Source organism: Scophthalmus maximus, chromosome 14 (genome assembly GCF_022379125.1).
Source record: "Scophthalmus maximus strain ysfricsl-2021 chromosome 14, ASM2237912v1, whole genome shotgun sequence".
Classification (NCBI taxonomy): Eukaryota; Metazoa; Chordata; class Actinopteri; order Pleuronectiformes; family Scophthalmidae; genus Scophthalmus; species Scophthalmus maximus.
This window is the reverse complement of record NC_061528.1, coordinates 10,235,405-10,250,000: the sequence shown is the minus strand read 5'-3', so window position 1 is coordinate 10,250,000 and position 14,596 is coordinate 10,235,405. Positions and strand designations below refer to the sequence as shown.

At 41.5% G+C, this 14,596-nt stretch overlaps 2 protein-coding genes and 1 long non-coding RNA gene across 9 annotated transcripts in view; all 3 read right to left on the bottom strand.

Annotated features, from left to right (window-relative positions):
• The window catches only part of atf2 (activating transcription factor 2), a 17,916-nt gene extending 11,223 nt beyond the window's left edge, over positions 1–6,693 (bottom strand). The window contains exons 1-8 of one of the 5 annotated variants that reach the window (XM_035651638.2): positions 6,609–6,693; positions 5,893–5,965; positions 4,797–4,893; positions 4,591–4,709; positions 4,356–4,481; positions 3,792–3,970; positions 2,942–3,056; positions 1,126–1,254 (exon numbers count right to left, since the gene is read on the bottom strand). In XM_035651638.2, the coding sequence (XP_035507531.2) occupies positions 1,126–1,254; positions 2,942–3,056; positions 3,792–3,970; positions 4,356–4,481; positions 4,591–4,709; positions 4,797–4,893; positions 5,893–5,940 (813 nt within the window). In that variant the 5' untranslated portion in view covers positions 5,941–5,965; positions 6,609–6,693. The other 4 variants (XM_035651640.2, XM_035651639.2, XM_035651641.2 and 1 more) reach the window with 4 other exon arrangements.
• Positions 6,694–7,539: 846 nt separating this feature from the next.
• atp5mc3a (ATP synthase membrane subunit c locus 3a) lies at positions 7,540–10,040 on the bottom strand. 2 transcript variants are annotated; one of them, XM_035651643.2, is made up of 5 exons: positions 9,937–10,040; positions 9,635–9,733; positions 8,780–8,854; positions 8,212–8,402; positions 7,540–8,106 (listed from the first exon to the last, which is right to left on the bottom strand). In XM_035651643.2, the coding sequence occupies exons 2-5, from the start codon at positions 9,671–9,673 to the stop codon at positions 7,992–7,994; spliced, it is 420 nt and encodes a 139-aa protein (XP_035507536.1). In that variant the 5' UTR covers positions 9,674–9,733; positions 9,937–10,040; the 3' UTR covers positions 7,540–7,991. The 2 variants fall into 2 exon arrangements, with proteins under 2 accessions (XP_035507536.1, XP_035507537.1); XM_035651644.2 differs by having other exon boundaries at positions 9,848–9,971.
• A 1,496-nt stretch (positions 10,041–11,536) lies between these two features.
• LOC124850989 overlaps positions 11,537–14,596 on the bottom strand; it is a 78,288-nt gene continuing 75,228 nt past the window's right edge. For both annotated transcript variants that reach the window (XR_007032097.1, XR_007032098.1), the window contains one exon: positions 11,537–14,183. This is a non-coding gene — a long non-coding RNA (uncharacterized LOC124850989). The remainder of the gene's footprint in view (positions 14,184–14,596) is intronic.

The window sequence follows — 14,596 nt, the reverse complement described above, 5'->3', positions numbered from 1 at the left end:
CGACAACAGCCCCCTCCCACTCACTTCCCCTTCTCCTCCTCCTCCTCACCAGTCAGGATCAATCCTTCCCTCTCAACGCACGCACGCACGCACACACACACACACACACACACACACACACACACACACACACACACACACACACACACACACACACACACACACACACACACACACACACACACACACACACACACACACACACACACACACACACACACACACACACACACACACACACACACACCTCCTCTACATAGTGTATCCGTTAATGTCCACAGGCGGCGCATGCTGCGAACACTTACAGGTTCTGTGATCCGTGTTTCATCACATTGCCACTGATACCACTCAGGACACTTCATATCCCTGCTCCTTCAACTATCACTTTTCACACAGGAGGACTTTAAAAGTTTACAAGACCGCTGCGGTCGTCTTCTCCCCATAGAGGAATAGCTGGAATATATTTATGTGGATTTTAAGTAGCTGGATTCTACATCATTTCTTTCGTTAATGATTGATGTGATATGATTATTTTCTACATTGATTCATCTTTATGCTGTCAGAAAATAGTGAGAAATGCGTCTTGTAATTTCCCATAGTCCAAACTGATGAATTCAAATGTCTTGTTTTGTCTAACAAACAGTCAAAAGGCCAGAGATATTCTATTTATTATCATGTAAGACAAAGATTAGCAGTGATTCTCACAGGTTATACTGGTATTGATTTTAATATTTCATGGTATCATTAATATATAATTTTTTTTCTTTTTTGGCATAACATTGTTTTAATACTGTTCTGTAAAACACTTTAGGCTGAATCTTTGCATTTAAAGTGCGACGAAAGATAATGACAATATAATCATTCATATTTTAGTAAAAGGAACAATGATTTGATTGTGAAATAGTTACCTTTATGAAAGGGCGATAGTAACTAAAAATCTAACATACTGCTTCCACACTGCTCCCCAGGCGTTCTCTTGCGCCCTCATCAGGTCAAAGAGAGTCATTGTGTCCTTATCGTTAAGCTCTCTTACTACTTTGGTTGTTATTATCCCTCTGAGGTGGGAAATAACAGAATCATCATGTAAAAAATAATATTTGATGTAAATAAGGAGATAATGAATACCAGCTTTGCTTCTGATTGGGCGGGCTGAGGCTGGGGCTGAGGCTGGGGCTGAGGCTGGGGCTGAGGCTGCGGTGAGGGAGGTCCTGGGATCCCGGGGACGTTAGGCACTACGGTGACAGGTCTGACAAGCTGACAGCAGAGACACAGACACAAATCAGCAAAGAGAAAATTAGTCTACGGCAACACACACACGCACGCACGCATGCACGCACGCACGCACGCACACACACACACACACGCACGCGGCTGGCTCTCATAGTTTCCTCATATCTCAGCCTCATTAGGGCGGATGGCCTGTTATTTTGTGGAGGCGGGCACCACTTGGAGATGCAGTGTGCACGCTAATGAACCTCTGCCTGCCTGCGTGAGAGCATATGGACAGGGAAACTGAAGAGAGGATGGAGAGACATGAGTCGGAAGGGCAGAGCCAGGCTCCTCTCGCAGCCGCAGACAATGAGACAGGGGGAGTGCAAGAGAGGGAGAGGAAGATGAGAGGGGGGAGGAGATGATCGAGTGAAGGGGAGGCCCACGGGTGGCTCATGTTCTCCATTTACTTTTGCCCTCCTTTTCTTCTCAACAGCTTTCCCAATCCCCACAGACTGGGAAGATACAGGTTTTTTTCCCTGCTGTGCTGCTATCAGGAGATAATCATGTGCTGTTCAGTGTTCCACGCAGATAATCAGGACTAAAGTGTACAACAAGATGAACTTCCACATGAGGGACTTCAACAAAATACCAACAAGTATTCATCATTTATTCTTTTTCATTTGCAATAGGTTTCCTATGTGAGATGCCTTCATGGCTGCAATTATAATTGGTTTGCAGAAACACATTAGTAGCATCATCTATCTGCTCTGCCAGAAATCAAGAGTGCTAATTCGAATTGTACAAGGACAAACAGTGGTGGAGTCTCCTGGACTTGAGCCCACTGCGCCTCAGCCAAGTGTCTTTGTAACAGTTGTTCTCGAAAGTCCATTATTTCACTCAACCCCTATTGCTTTCAAGTTGCTGCCAAATCGGAGGTGTCAGAGTTGTAAAAAGTCCCTTTGTCCAAGTCGAGCAGAGGAGACATTTGATATTACTCGACAGCCTGACATTGTACTTTGAATGTCACATGAGAAGGACTTCAATGCTGCAGATGTAAATCTTTTTCTGTGCACAGTGTAAAATCTAAAACGTGAGTAACAGTAGTAGTAGTAGTGTTTTTTTTCTCCCAAGGAATTTACGTTATTTTAATATTAAATCTCCAGGAGGCATAAACAAGCAAACTCGTGCTCAGCAAAGCGTGTTATTTGACACACTCCAGTGATTCTGTTAGTCCACACACTGGATTACAACAGTAATCTAAAGTTACGTTGGTTGAGAAAACAAATGCTTAAGTTCATTACTTTGTTCTTTCTAGTCCCTGGAAAACAGGCCGTCATGAAAACAATCCCACCACTATAGGTGCATTCAGTAGTTGTTGTGAGATGATTGAGAGCTGAGGAATGCTACTGAATGGATGTTAAGGTGAGACTGTTTCAACAACTGCTGTTTCCCCAAGAACAAGAATCAACTATGAAGCTCAATTACTGAGCTGATATGGACAAGGAGTCCTTTCATAAACATGGCAACATAAAGATTTCCTTTTCTACAACAACTGGAAAAAACTCCATCTGTAGATGAAGATCATGCGATATGCGGTTTCAGTGGGAGAAAAGGGAAACTTCTGAAAAGCATAACATGGGCATAATTAAAATTTCACAGTGGACTTAATTCCCTTTAAACCCCACAGTGAAACACAATATTAACAAAGTGTAACCGGCAGAACACTCACAGGGATTGTAGTTGGGATATGCACACTTGTGCTCGTAAGAGACGCAGGTATAGCGACTGGCATGGTTTGGCCGTTAGGCAGCTGTAAGAGCACAGGGAAGGTGGCAGACACTGGGCTGAAGGAAAGAGAATAAATCAGAATGAGGACAACAACAAACATCTTTGTGATTAAAAAGACACAAAACAGAATCTGTCACAAATTTAAGACAAGAATGGCTACTGATATATGAACTGACATAAAGAACTATTCAGGCAACTACTGATGGGAGTAAAATGGAACCCAAGGCGGAAGCCAACTCAAACAAGACTAAAAATAAAGACAATTGTTGCATAAACGGATTCAAGAATATCATCAAAAGAACATGTTTTGTTGCCACTTTAGATCCAGTTACATCAGTTCTGCCCATATATGGACTTCTGGTTTCTGTATTCTTAAAACACCAAATCATCTGTCAGAATTTTTAAATATTAATTCAAATTGCACAGGATCATTTAGCTCAAATTATTGTTTTCAAACAATTAATGTAGTAATATTAGGGCTCAATTATGTTTCAAAAGCTGCTCTGAACAGTGTGACAGTGATGATTATTTGGTGTTTAGGTGATTATTAAATTAAGCTGTCAGTCAATATTTTAGCAACACTGATGTTTTTTAAAGACGGGGCTTGTGATGTCTACAGCAATAATAAACATTCCTGCAGAGTGCAAATTAAAAATCAAACAAGCACATGCTTCATGAAATATGACCTCACCAAGACGAAACTGCACAAAAAATAAATTTTAAAAATAGAGGAAAAGGATGAATAAATAAAACTATGATTTAAAAAAAAATGGACATTTTAAGTTACTTACACTATAGGTCTATTAGTGGATGGGACTTGAGTAATAACAGAGCTAGATGTTGGCGATGGGAGAGCTTGCTGTATTACAACATTAGCCTCTGAGGTTGCTAGAAGGACATTGGGAACTTGGAGGGATGCAGGGTGGACTATAGTGGATGTTGGCATTGGGGTTGGCTGCAAAGATAAGTCCTGGAAACATCATACAACACCTTATTTGCAGGAAGTGTTTCACGAAAAAACAAATTCTTTAATCACAGCCAGTTACACAACGCTGATATTACACTATTTCCTCAATATTAGGAATGAAAAATAAAGATTAGGAAATAAAATGAAATGTAAAATCTTTTGTGCAGCGTTGTAAGTATTTTTATGCTACAGTTTGAGTCATAAGATTATTTCAGTCAAGTCAAAGTCGAATTCAAATTACCTATCAGATGCATTTTCATACCAGAGGATCAGCAGATTCTAGAGTAAGTTACTGGTCACAGAAGCAGGAGAACATCCTTCACGACAGTCTTGCAAACTTTCTGTGGTTAGAACAAATAACAAGAGGCAGTTTATTTCAAACCATTACCTTGTCATCACTTGTTGTGGATTCTGGGTGAGGCAGAGGGCTGTCTCGTTGAGTCTCCATAGCTCTGGGCTCCTCGGTTTTGTTTCGTATGATAGGCGTCGCAAGAGGTGACAAATCCAGTGGTAACTTTGGAACAGAAGAAAAAGAAGAAGAAACGCGTAAGCATAGATGTAAACACTTAACAGTGAAACAAACAAGAGTCGGGTCATGTGCTGCCGGGTTTGACAAGAGCAACCTTTTTAATGTCATCTTCAGTTGCTTTTTTGAAGTCGTGGTCGAATGGACTTGTGAGTTCATTGAAGAGCCCGACCTCCTCGCAGTTCTTCAGAAAGCGGGTGGGTGTAGGGGTTTGGTCTGCAGTGGAGGACAACCTTCAGTTATTTTAACTGATTAAAAGTACCAAATTGCATCAAAAAATTCATCAACTTCAAGAAGAATTACCAGCAACGATGACACTGTCATTCCTCGCTGGGCCAAACTTCAGGGTCATCTCATGTTTGTGTTTGTGGACGGCCAAGTGGTCTTCGTTAGTAAATCTCTATGTACGGTCAAGAAGAGAACAGGATAATGAGACACGATCTGCAAGAATAAGGTCTGGAGCAACTAACATTTCAACGCTACGATAACATTAGCCTCTAATGACCATGATATTGAATAAACACCTCTACAAAACTTCATTCAAATATTTTGACCTTAACCAGGATATTACTTGCAGGTCTGTTGTTAACAATAAGAACGTAAATTTCTGTGACAATCAGCAATCTGATGTTTTTGTGAATTAGTTAGGAACCTCTTTGTCCATGTAATGGAAACTTTCCTTTTTTGCTTTATAAAAAAAAAAAAAACCTCCTAATACAATACAGGTTTGTTGCCAATACAGCACAATGGTGGGTACAAGTGACAAAAACAGAGAAAAATATATATAAATAAAAGCCATTACATATACATGCATACTAACATCCTTTCATCTGATGCCTTTTAGGCCAATATAAGAAATTGAAGTCGTTGGTAAAGTAACAAGTAACAGTTATTTTAGTGTTGCTGAGCCAGTGACACAGTGTGGGACCAGGCAGCTGTCAAATTAGATCTAATCATGTACCTTTATCACCGTGATGAAGAAAGTAGTGGAACAATAAAACACAATTGGCATGTGTTGACGGGCCTATTCCGTGTAACTTCAACAGGCCTTTTGACCATACGACAGTTGTCAGACTAGAGAGACAGGAAGCAATGGTAGAGAGAGAGGTAGGACATGCAACAGAAGGTGAGTGACTGTGTGAGATGGCTTTAGGCACCGGGCACCCCATATGGTGCATGATCTTAAATATACATTGTGCCCATTGGTCCTGATTGGTTTCAGCCTCTGTGTGCACAATATCATGAAGCTGCCGTGTGTGTGTGTGTGTCATGTGCAGTTACTTGATGGAAATTTCGGAGGCAACAGCACATTTGACACACACAAAGGTTCATCAAGCCTCAATCCTGTCTAATGTGAGACGGTGACACAGTTTGTGGCAAGTAACAGGAGATGACTTACCTGTCCACAGCCAGGAGCAGTGCATTGGAAAGGTTTATCATCACTCATAGTAAGGGATTCCTGTTATATCACCCTGAAATAAAATAAACAGGGGGGGGGGGGGGGGGGCACAGACTTTGGTTAAATATGAAACCTAAAGATTTGCGTTACAGTGTGATTCACAAATAAGGATTTAAATCCTTAATTATACAGTAAATAATTCATTTGAGCAGATGCGCTGAGATGGGAGAACGTGTGAAGAGCGGAGGGCTGGAGCAGAACCGTGAAGGTGACAGTCCTGACTATTTGGACAAAGCATGTCAATGGAGGGCGGCTGCTCCGGTTGTTTACACCTCCAGTGTCAACACAAAAGACGCTGCACTCCAGGTCCATTCACTCTGGTACAAACACGCGACTGAAGAAAGACCGAACAACTGTTTGTACCGTGTTGTGTGTTGTAAATATGAAGAAAACACAGCACACACATGAACCGTGTGACGGTTTAGGAGAGGGAGTGATCATCTGTTCTGATCGCTTCCATGAAATAGCCAGAGCCCCGCGTTAACATACAACCGTCGCCATGTTTGGACCTGAACGCCACAGTCAACAGAAAACACGTCAGCGTGTCTCTCGAGGCCGGTTCGTTGTACCGGAGCACGAGTCCCGCGCTGAGCCACAAACGGAATGTTTTACAGCCGCTTTGTGCCCAGTCGCTGTCAGTTTCTATGGTCACTTACCCTCAGCCACAACCCTCGACTTCCGAAATCCCACGTCTGCACGAAAGTATCGCGAGAACAGCTCGGCCTCTTCCGTAAACGTCACACAAGTGGTCGGTTCTTTACTACGCGCCTGAACTCCCGCCCGTTCTTTTTACTTTATTATTTAATTTATGCCAAATAAAATAAGCCATCTTATTGAAATTTGGTGAAAGACACGATTAAATTTCAATGAAAAGCAAGCACAACTGTAAATATCACTCATAACGGCCATATTCATAAGTGCAGAGCAAATCTTTCCCCAAACATGACTTGTTTTTCATAAAACTCATGACTAATGACAAACACATAAATACTTGACTATAATGTAGTAATTGTTTATGAAACCTCTAATTTATTAGTTTCCTTTTAACTTTGTTTATATTTATACTTCAAACATTAAGAAATATATTGACTCCAATAACTTTGCTATGCAAGTTGAAACTTTTGACCCTTTACATTTTGTGTAGGAATGTAATGATGATTCTATCCTTTATATTTCTATAAAGGCTAGTATGCAGGGCTACTAAAATGCACCAGTGCTTAAATTTAATTTTAAATTACCCCTTTCTTTTATGTACACAATTTATAGATTAAAATAATTATTTTTCTCAATAACAGTTCGTCACCAGTTCCCAAAGAACTAGGTGACATCTATAGATCTTAAACATATTAAATTTACAATAATACAAGAAAACCCTGTGAGAAGTTGGAGCCAGCTAATCTTAGTTTGGTTTTTTTTGCTAAGATAAATGTGACCTATAATCCATTCCTAAACTGACATTTTAAATCAACCGTCTCAGCTTTTCATCAAATTCAATCCAGTCAGACTAAATTATTTTTGGTCAGTTTTTAGAAAACAACCCACCAAGGACTTTCATTCATGACATTCAAAAATAGTCAAAACCCATTATTTAACTTAATTAAATTGTCTAGATTTATTCAATGCCATTTAAAAAAGCAAGCACTCACTTGCTGCCTAATAACATTACCATTACATTAAACTCATTATGGTGGACCCCAAAAAGATTGCATGTGATGCTGAGAAGAACAAGGCAGATGCATGGCAAGTCTAGGAGCTGAAAGATGACATTCAGAAAACCTGACCGCTTTCTTTTCTCTTGTGTTAACATGACATTCCAGACGTAAAACGTTTTTACCATCCTTAAATAGTCAAAAACATGTATTTTAATCACGTAATTTCTTACATTCGTACAATACATGTTTTGCTTATTTCAACAGTGCCCGAAAGACTTGAAAATGTACATTTCCATGAGAGCAACACGGAACAATTTTGGTAGCCACAATAAAATATGTAGTCACATCTGTAATGAACGTGTCATTTGACAGTAGATTTTTCATTTTTTACATAGCAAACAGGATAAGGAAAGCGACCATCAAACAGAAGAGTCCCATAGCTTCAGACAGGGCGAATCCCAGGATGGCATATGAGAACAGCTGCTGCTTCAGAGATGGGTTCCTGAGAAAAAGTGCAAAATGTCAGTGCATCTATTAAAACGAAATGTATTGATCCAGGTGAATTTTTAAGATTTTGAGGATATTTCCAGGTAAACCTGAAACATACCTAGCGTAGCCGATGATGAGACTGCCGAACACTGTCCCAATACCAGCACCGGATCCAGCTACTCCGACTGTGGCAGCTCCAGCTCCGATGAACTTTGCAGCGGTGTCAATGTCCCTGCTGACAGCACTGGTCTGGAAGCCCCTCAGTGTGACCTGGGTGAGGGAGCTCTGTGGCATCACAGCAACACTGCTCTGGAGCGAGAAAAGTCACAACTGTAAATCTCCGCAAAACGTCCGCACTCAAAACAGTGTTAAAACAAACCATCTATGTGATGGGATTGATTGATAACTCGATGAATAAATTCATAATTACTGTTTAAACTGCAAATCTGGAGTCTGATACTTTTAAATTAGTTCTATTAAAGCAGGTTGAGTTTTGTTAGTTCGAGTTTGAGGTCTTGAGACCTTTGGTTGTTGGTCAGAATGATTTAACATGTTATAGTGTTAATACTTAACATTTGGCATCATTTTATGGAGTAAATGACAATAATCAAATAGTCACAACTAGTTATGAATTACCTGGCAGCTACACAAGTGTCAGAAGGACAGGTCTCTGCATTTCATCTTACCTCTGATGTCATCTCAGGCCTGGACAGCACTGAGGCAGAGAGGGGTCTGTAGAGAGCCCGGGAGCCAGCACGGACCTGCGGCCGCAAAAAGCAGGACATGGTCAGTTACACAACACGCTCCAAGCTCAATAAGAGAAAACACACTGATGGTTCTATTCCCAAAACTCAGCTGGCGGTGGAAGGCACCTTGAATGTCACTCGGTCAATCACAGTGTCATTTCCTGCAGCGTGTGTGACCTGTGGCATTTGTCAGTCCAGTTTGTGCTGTCAGTCACTTGTGCTTAGTTGCATTGCATTTTTTTTTACATGATGCCATATTATAGAACATCACTTATAAGCAGACACGTTGTAGTTTTAGCTGGTTAGCTAGCTGAAGCGACAGGAAACATAAATATGACCTTGGGCAAAAGCCCGGGCGACAACCATTTGCAGCTCGCATCCCAAAATGAAAGGCGAAGACTTGTGCATGAGTGGCACTCGGCTGTGGATGAGTTTACAGGTGGACTCGGCTCCACAAGAGGCTCACAAGAGGCTTGGGATGACCTTAGCTTGGCGGCCATCATGGAAGATGTCCGCTACGCGCTGCCGCAGCGGCACAGCGACACTTCACTGAAGACACCTGACATGCACCTCGTCCGTGACCATCAGAGCCACGACGCCACGAAGATTAAAATGTCCGTGTCATTCGGTGTTTTAGCATTAGCTCGCTAGCCCGCCGGCCTAGTCTGCAGATGCACCCCAGGCCCGTCAGCCGCAGTCAAGTTCAACCGGAGGCCCAGTCGGTTTGGGCGGCGACGCGACGCGACTCGCATCCGCAGCACGGAGACACGCCGAGGGGTCGGTCGGTAAACTCACCAGCGCCGGCGTGGAGACGAACTTTGCACAGGCGTACATTTTTCGAGGTTAGGTCGTTTTATCCGGTTCGGTCAAATCTGGTCTGAAGCCCGGGTCTCTCTGAGGAGGGAAGAGCGGAGAGAAGTAAGGTCAAACGATCGTGTCAAACGGCTCCGCGGAGGAAATACACACATGCACATGCACATCCACATCCGCGCTGCACCGTGTCCGCACTTGTGCGCTGCCGCGTGAAGCCTGGAGGGAGGATGAACAGGGATTTGTCACAAGGTTCTGTCTCATTCAAACTGCCATCATACACTTACCGACTGCAGAGGTCGAACCACAGTGGACGAGTGCGCATGCGCGACGGGAAGTACGTAGAGAGGCCCGGATGTGTGACAGGGGGAAGGTCATTTCACAGAAACTTTATTGATACTACACGAGCAGTGCAGCAATGTGTTCAGAAACATAACCAGTTGACCTTTGTTCACACTAGAGCCAGCATTAAGATTGATGATAATTTATCTGAAGTTATTGATGGAAATTAACGCCATGTGTAAGAATTGATCTGTACTAATATGGCAGGCCAGTGGAGGAGCTGAGGATTAATGTGCTGATGTTATTTTATCTCATTTAAACTTGATTTAATCAGGTTGTCTCATTGAGACTGACATCTCTTTTTTAAGAGACACCCGAGAACCAGAAAAACATCCATAATCAGACAACACACGATTACAGACACACAACTGAGACAACATCTAATAAAATAAGTACATCATCAGGAAAGTTTTTAAATCTCTGAGGGGTGAATAGTGGTACATTCCTATCATAGTTATGTCATATTGGAGATTATATGTTATAGTTATAGTTAGTGACATTTCTTTCAGTGTCGCTGAAAATTCAAAAAACAAACCTTTTTATAATGGACCTTAAGTAATTTAAAATTCAGTTTTTGAACATAGGATGCATGTAGTCTTAACTTGTCAGCTGTTGTGGAGATGGAAACTCTTATCTTGAGATAGTTAAACCTGCTGTCTAGAACAAGGTAGTGATCCAGCCTCAGGTGGATCCACAGAAGTTTTGAACTAAACCCCTGCAGATTTATTTGCAGTGAAGAGTTGGAGGAACCTGACGCACAATATGTCAGTGATACTGCCAGTGTGGAATAAGATGATTTCTCCAACTTAAGGGGGATTTTTAAGGGACTATTTGATTTCTTTACAGCTGCATCCAGCATCACTAGTAAATAAGACCAAACACAAAGTTTAAAGTATGGATATGTCTTTCTTTAGATTTAAAAACCTTTTGGGATGGATGTAACGTTGGTCAGCTCAGGGATCTAACGTTGGTCAGCTCAGGGATCTAAACTCAAATTTCATTTACTCTCATTTCACAAACCTTAAGCAGGAGCCTAAAGGTTCAACAGGCTTCTGGGGACCTTGAAACACTTCATTTCCTTTTCTTTTTTTTTTATTCATGGCTAAGAGTTAAACAACATTAGACAATGAAACTATTGGTAAGGATTTTCGGAGGTAAATGTAGTAAAAAAAATCATTAGCAAAAAGTTGTGATCATTATTATTCTTGAACATTGTGTCACAGCCATTCTGGTCCTGGGTTCAACTGTGAGAACAAGAGTCTGTTCCACGGCTGAACTTTTTTTTTGACTGTGGCATTCCTGTGGGTCACATGAAACCAGGAAATGACAATTAAGATTAAATTGGTGGGATCCTCACTGGTGTTTTGAATCCCCAAATGTTTCCCTTTCCTGTGTTTGTTTACACTGACAGTCAGGAACACAATTTTAATTGAACTGCATCAACATCTGGATCAAAAATTTAGCTGGAAAAAGAGGAAGTTTCTGTTTCAGGTGTTTTCCAAATTCTAATCTGACATGTCTGATGTGCTGGCGCTGCTTTTCAAACACACAGGGAGGGAGAGAGAGAGAGAACAACAGATTGTCTACATCCCATGGTTGCAGGTACAGTAAAGGAATTATTCAACGAGTATTTCAGTGCTAGTTTTTCTCTGAAAACAAAAGCTGCCTGACGCTGTCCACTGCCATCACCTGTTGTGTTGTGAATCTAACACTGTGCCCAGGGGGACCGATGGCTCGGGGGCCTGTCTGTGCATCTCACAGGCTGATGGTGGAGCTGTAGGCTACCAACACCGGCACAGATTTGTAATCGTGATGAATGACTCCACAGCAGCTGGTCTGTGATGGAAAGGTAATGAGCACAGGGGAGTCTGCCTTTTGCCGGCTTTAAGGGAGGAATGTCCCTGTGGTTCCTCAGGTATGATCTTTTCAGTTTTACAGTGAACATGGAGCCACAGATTCCTGACCTCATGAGCACTGAGTAGAATCAGTCAGTAGATCACATGTGCAGCAAAAATGCTGAAAGAGAAAATGAAGGATCTTATGTATTTTCTGTCCTATCCTATTGTATCCTGCTTTATTTGATCATATTATTCCATTTTATTTGAATCCATTCATTGGATGTTCTTTTGTCTACCTCTTTTTGACTTTTATTGCTGCAGTACATTTCCCTGGTGTGGGATCAATAAAGTTTATCTAATATTATTTCACAGTAATCTGTTTTGTATTCTTCTGATTCCAATCTAGTCTGTTATATTTTATTCTAGACTATCTTAATCCACTTATTATCTGTTCTAAAACAGAAGAGACTGGAATAAGACACTTAACACTATTCTATTCTCTGGTGAACTGCATGTATTATCATGTGTAAATTTGCAATGACCAAATCAAACGTCTGTATTAAAATGCCATAGAAAACCTTTAATCTTGTAAAACAGTTTAACACGTCGAGTTATTATCATTAAGACAAAAAACTGTCAGTGCACCATTGTGTGTCATGTAGGAACTTGGATGTGACGAAGAGCAACGAAGAACCAGGTCGTTCCTATAAAGGTCCAGCAGAGGGTGCAATAGGGTCTAATGTGATCACAGCCGCAGTTGTCGGGGTCATGGTAACAGCACAGAAAAAGAGGCAACAGACTTTACATCATGAAATTCATTTTATATTAATCAGTCTTGCTATATACCAAAATAAATATCCCATAGATTTAATTATTTTTCCAATTTTGGGGGATTGGGGGACAAAACCTTTTCATCTTTCTGGTTTTTAACTAAAGTGCAGAGAGGGAGAGAGCTTTCAAAGTGAAATTATCATATTACAGATCTTTAATTTCACACTGTTGATGACTATTTCTGTTGATATTAATGTAAATGTAAGAATGTATTGTGGGGCCCAAGTTTAATGGCTCCTTATAGGTCAGAGCTAACCGTATGATAAAACATGAAGCTTTACAATATATTAATTGCAAGACAGCACATATCAAAGTGGCCGTTAACTACCTGGGGTCAATGTCATACTGTCTAATTAACCGGGCAGCGGCTGTGTGGTCCTACATGGCTGTGGAAGGTGGAGAGAGCAGCCGATCTCAGACAACCTCCCCACCACCCTTTACCCACCTTTTACTTCCTCCCATTCAGAGGCACGCACGCACGCACTCGCTGTCTGAGTTCTCGCATAGAACAATCTGAGACATTCCATTTGCATGCCCGCCCCATCAAGCTGGATGCACTCAGACTGGTAATAAAAGGCATTGACCCCCTTAACCTTTATGAATTACAATTTGTGCCTGCAGCACGTCCTGTCAGAGGCCTCAGAAAAGCCGGCACCTCAGCCGGGGTGTGTGCGTGTTGTTTTGCAGTTGTTAAGGAGAGGGGAAAAGGTTTTTACAGCTCCTCGACGGAGCTCCTGACAAGCAGGGAGGAGGCGGTCTGACAGCAGAAGCAGGGTAGGGAGGGACTGCAGCGCTGCTGATGGCTCCATGCTAATCTCCATCTCTGGATGGCGCACGGAACTACAGAGGCTCCTTCCTTTGTCAACACCAAGGATACACAGCCTGTAGGGCTACAGTTCACCTTATTCTCCCATATGTCAATGGAGGCAGTCTTTTTTCTCTTAGACGTATTGACCAAATCCAGTAACAGATTAAACCAGATAACCTCTTGTGGAAATATCTGACATGGATTTTATTGCAAGTTCCCATATTTAAGGCAAAAAGCTGTTCAACCCTTGTGAATTGAACAGGAAGCTTTGACTAAAAGATTAAAATCTGTTTAAAATTGTTTAACTCCGCTCATGAAAAGTTGACATTTTGGAGATACAAACCGAGAAAGCAACACATTATTTGTACCATCACAACAACACAATTCAGCCACACACAGGCTGATTAAATATTCATAAATATTATTATTAAGATGTCAGAGGAATGAGCGTATTCAACTTCCCTTTCCCAGTTCAAAATGGAGAACACGTGGAGAAGAGGGTGGAAACTGCCTGGTCTCAACTTGGGATGTTTTGTTTGAGAAAAATAATATTCTTCAACCTGTGTAGGTTACTCGGAGAAACTGAGATCCCTGTTTCAGAGAGAGTAGCCTTCAAGCAGCTCGTCCATTAATCCACAGTAGAAGTACACGGCAGATCTCTGACCGATACTCACTGAAAATCATCCCACAGAAATGCACCGAGGGCTCTTCATCTCTGAAAGATTTAAAGGACATTAGCATTCACAAAATAGATTTTTCAGCAAATCCATAATAACACTGATCTTTGTGCAGGTGGTGTGCAGGGCAGTTGGAAGTGGTGTAAGAAATGCTGAGGCTCACAATATGATTAGCCTCTATGCAGACGTTTTAGCTAAGTCTGTAACACCTCTTTATCTACTATGCTCAGGGTTTAAAAAAAAATGTATTAAACAATTCTTGAACAGAAATACTATTGTGCAAGTATTTGCTGGATTGTGAAGAGAGTTTAAAACTGCCACTGTGTTCTTACAAACACTGGTGTGAACTGAGCTTTATTCCATCTTCTGTTTAACATCAGGAAATTCAGGCGGTGGCTGTGTGAACAGGAGCGTGGCTGACAGGGGCAGCCGTGCGATGATTGGTTTACGG

Bases quoted from the DNA above. Each gene is read 5' to 3' on its own strand.
- atp5mc3a (XM_035651643.2), bottom strand. From the start codon at position 9,673: ATGTACGCCTGTGCAAAGTTCGTCTCCACGCCGGCGCTG. The intron at 8,403-8,779 runs GTAAGATGAAAT...TTCTCGCTCCAG, and splicing joins GGCCTGAGATGACATCAGAG to AGCAGTGTTGCTGTGATGCC. The intron at 8,107-8,211 runs GTATGTTTCAGG...ACTTTTTCTCAG, and splicing joins CTCATCATCGGCTACGCTAG to GAACCCATCTCTGAAGCAGC.